Source organism: Limulus polyphemus, unplaced genomic scaffold (assembly GCF_000517525.1).
Source record: "Limulus polyphemus unplaced genomic scaffold, Limulus_polyphemus-2.1.2 Scaffold1769, whole genome shotgun sequence".
NCBI classification, from domain to species: domain Eukaryota; kingdom Metazoa; phylum Arthropoda; class Merostomata; order Xiphosura; family Limulidae; genus Limulus; species Limulus polyphemus.
Genome location: NW_013667379.1, coordinates 225,560 through 228,952, shown reverse-complemented (window position 1 = coordinate 228,952; position 3,393 = coordinate 225,560). Strand labels below are relative to the sequence as shown.

Sequence of the window (3,393 nt, the reverse complement as noted above, 5' to 3'; positions counted from 1 at the left end):
CGAAATTCCAAAAACAAACAAAAAAGGGTTACTAGAATGGTGCCTGGGATGGAGGGGTTATCATATGAGGAGAGACTAACATATCTGTAATTGTTTTCTCGTGAAAAAAGAAGAGTTAGAGGGGATCTGATTGACAGCGCGGTTGGCCTTTGGAATAGATCGCCTTCTGGTGTTGTGGAGGCAGTAAATTTAAATGAGTTTAAGAGAAAGCTTGAAAACTATATGAATGATAAGGGCTGGCTTTAAAATTGATATATATATATATATATAGGAAATTATGCTTGGAAATCACAGCATCAACCACTTTAAATTACTGGCCGAAAAAAATCTTACAAAAAATTCCCTGACATATGGCATTTTTCCCCTGACTTTTCCATATCTTCTCTGACCACATGCATCCTGACAGTGACTCGTGATACCCTTTTCGTGTATCATGCTAAAATGACTGAAGGAAAGAGTGACTTATCGAGTGCTGTAGATCAATCAATCTCAGATTCTAGTTGTGCAGAAATTCCAAAAAGAACTGTAGAGAATGACTTCGATACAATTTCAGATCTGTTTCTGGATGTCATACTCCAGGTAATTATCTTTGGGACAGTCATCGACGATATCATTTTGCAACCCATTTCCTACCAAATAAATAGGTAAGCTGTGAAAAATGGATGTACAACAATGAAAACAAAATATGTATTAAAAAGAGTCGAATATATTTGGCCATTAATTTTGTAAGGGATTATCTTGAGCTATTTTCATATACAAATAAACAGACACCTCAGTTTGATCTGGTTGTAAATAGGGAACGATTTTGAACAAAGCTTCAAAATGTGCATGTGAATAACAGTTCATTACGTTTAATGGAGAACAATTAATACAAGTTGTGGCCAGTGATTGATATGCTGAGCATTGAGTACCAAACAACGTAGAGTCCAAATCTATTTCTTTATTGCTAATAACCTTGGATTCTTTTTTTAAATTACGATCGAGGTTTTAAGCACATTAAACTCCATATACCTAAAAACCTTTCATATGGTTGTTATGAATTTCGCGCAAAGTTAATCGAGGACTATCTGCCGTCCCTAATTTAGCAGTGAAAGACTAGATGGAAAGCAGCTAGTCATCACCACCCACCGCCAACACTTGGGCTACTCTTTTACCAACGAATAGCGGAACTGACTGTAACATTGCGAGTCGAGCACCCTGACCACCTGGCCATGTAAGCCCATTTCACATGAAGCGGACTCATTCTTTTGTCATCTCTGAACCCTTTCTAACAATTCAATGTTTTTCCTAAGGTAAGGAGCCCAAGACTGAACACAATATTCCAAATGTGGCCTGATCAATGACCTGTACAATGAAAGTATAACCTCTGTAGACTTGTATTCAATATTTCTGTAAATACAACCTAAAATCCTTTCACAACATTAATATCTGTACATCACCGCTAGGGGACGCTTGTGTCAGTTTAATAATACAAACATACTCAAATCCACCGTGCTCTAGCTAGAAGGTGAGTTAATATTTTCATATAAATATAAATAATAATAATAATATATTATATAATAACTAAAAATAATAATAAAACCATAACAAAATAAAAGTAGAATTTGCTATCTCACAGACATAGATGAATATACTATTTTGTTCTTTTTTACTTAGATTTAATCTATTGGCACCTGAGCACATATTTTTTAATGGAATGTATTACTGAAGAAGTTTTATTTTAACCTCTGCAATCTTAGCATAAAACATCCATAAAATTTTCGTTCTCTTTGAAGATTTTTTCTTGCAGTGTTCTTCTTGGATAATGTTTTTTATACTTGAAGAGCTAGTTTTTAGCTAAAGTGTGTTGTAACCAACTAATGAGATAAACTAAATTTATAATTTAACAGCAATATTATAAACAGAGCCAACCAAATAACTTTTCACACATTTTGTTATAGGGAGTAAAGTCATTCAAATGTATCTTTTATATTTGTGTGTGAAAAATGTTGAAAATTTTCTGTTATACATAGTTTTTAATATTTAAAAATTTATATATCAACCAAAACACACTGTAAAAACTATAAGAACTGGACAAAGAAATGTGCATTCAAGTCTATCCCATTGTTTGGACAACCAGCTCCAAATATCAGTTACTTATTTCAGTGTGGTATCTGGCCAAAATAGCTACAAATGACTTGGCTTTATACATTTGTCAAATGAACTGTGTCGATTAAATATGGGATTGTGCTAGAAAACAGAATAATCAATTGTAGTGCTTTCTTGGCTTTTTATAACTTCTGGTATAAATGGAATGAGAAATGATATTTGATGCTGCTTAGCATGCTCTTGTGTGATAGAAGCTTCTTTTAGTTCTTTTACCACTGGTTTATGTGGTGAAAAACATCTTTATATGTCAGCTTGTTTTCATTTTTGGGGATGCCATTCTGGATTAATGGGGCAGGATGCAAAAAATTACCTGGCCATGAATCCTGGATGAGTTGGAGTTGTCTGAAGATGAGTGGATTTGAAATGTTTGTTGTCCTGTATTTCCATTTTCACTGTACTTCGGGAAAAACTTTTATTAAGTAAGATCGATCGGTAAGGAATTAAAAAGTACATATTCTTATTATAATAGTCTGTAAAAGAAAGATTTAATTGTTAATTCCATTTGCATTTCTGTTGTAATCTACCACTGTTTTATTAATTTTATCATTTTTTGGTTTGGTACATTTTGGCATATTGTGTGTGTGTATAAATTTGTTCATAATTTTCCACATGATTTCTTTAGGCTGAGAAGTTTGTCTCTTTCAAGAATCTATGGAATCACCGATAAAACCCTTTCAATGATTGCTGGTCATTCTTCTTTGTTGGAACATCTTGATGTGGCAGGTTGTTGGAGAGTAACTGACCATGGAATAAGGTAAACGTACGAGTCAGTCAGTAGTGTTTTGGAGAGTGACTAACCATGGAATAAGGTAAACATATGGGTCAGTCAGTAGTGTTTTGGAGAGTGACTAACCATGGAATAAGGTAAACATATGGGTCAGTCAGTAGTGTTATGGAGAGTGACTAACCATGGAATAAGGTAAATATAAGGGTCAGTCAGTAGTATTTTAGAGAGTGACTAACCATGGAATAAGGTAAACATAAGGGTCAGTCAGTAGTGTTTTGGAGAGTGACTAACCATGGAATAAGGTAAACTTATGGGTCAGTCAGTAGTATTTTAGAGAGTGACTAACCATGGAATAAGGTAAACATAAGGGTCAGTCAGTAGTGTTTTAGAACTTACTTTTCCAATAATTTTGTGAAGTTTCTTTTGATAAGTATTTTAGAGAAAATTTTTGTAATCAATGTGAATTTTTTTAATTGGCCAAGCATTAGCATTTTAATAACAAATAGGTAATTATTTTG

At 33.6% G+C, this 3,393-nt stretch overlaps 1 protein-coding gene across 5 annotated transcripts in view; it reads left to right on the top strand.

Moving 5' to 3' along the window:
- The window catches only part of LOC106464883 (F-box/LRR-repeat protein 15-like), a 12,644-nt gene that overhangs the window by 4,727 nt on the left and 4,524 nt on the right, over positions 1–3,393 (top strand). For all 5 annotated transcript variants that reach the window (XM_022392684.1, XM_022392683.1, XM_022392682.1 and 2 more), the window contains exon 3: positions 2,771–2,902. In XM_022392684.1, coding sequence (XP_022248392.1) covers positions 2,771–2,902 — 132 coding nt within the window. The remainder of the gene's footprint in view (positions 1–2,770; positions 2,903–3,393) is intronic.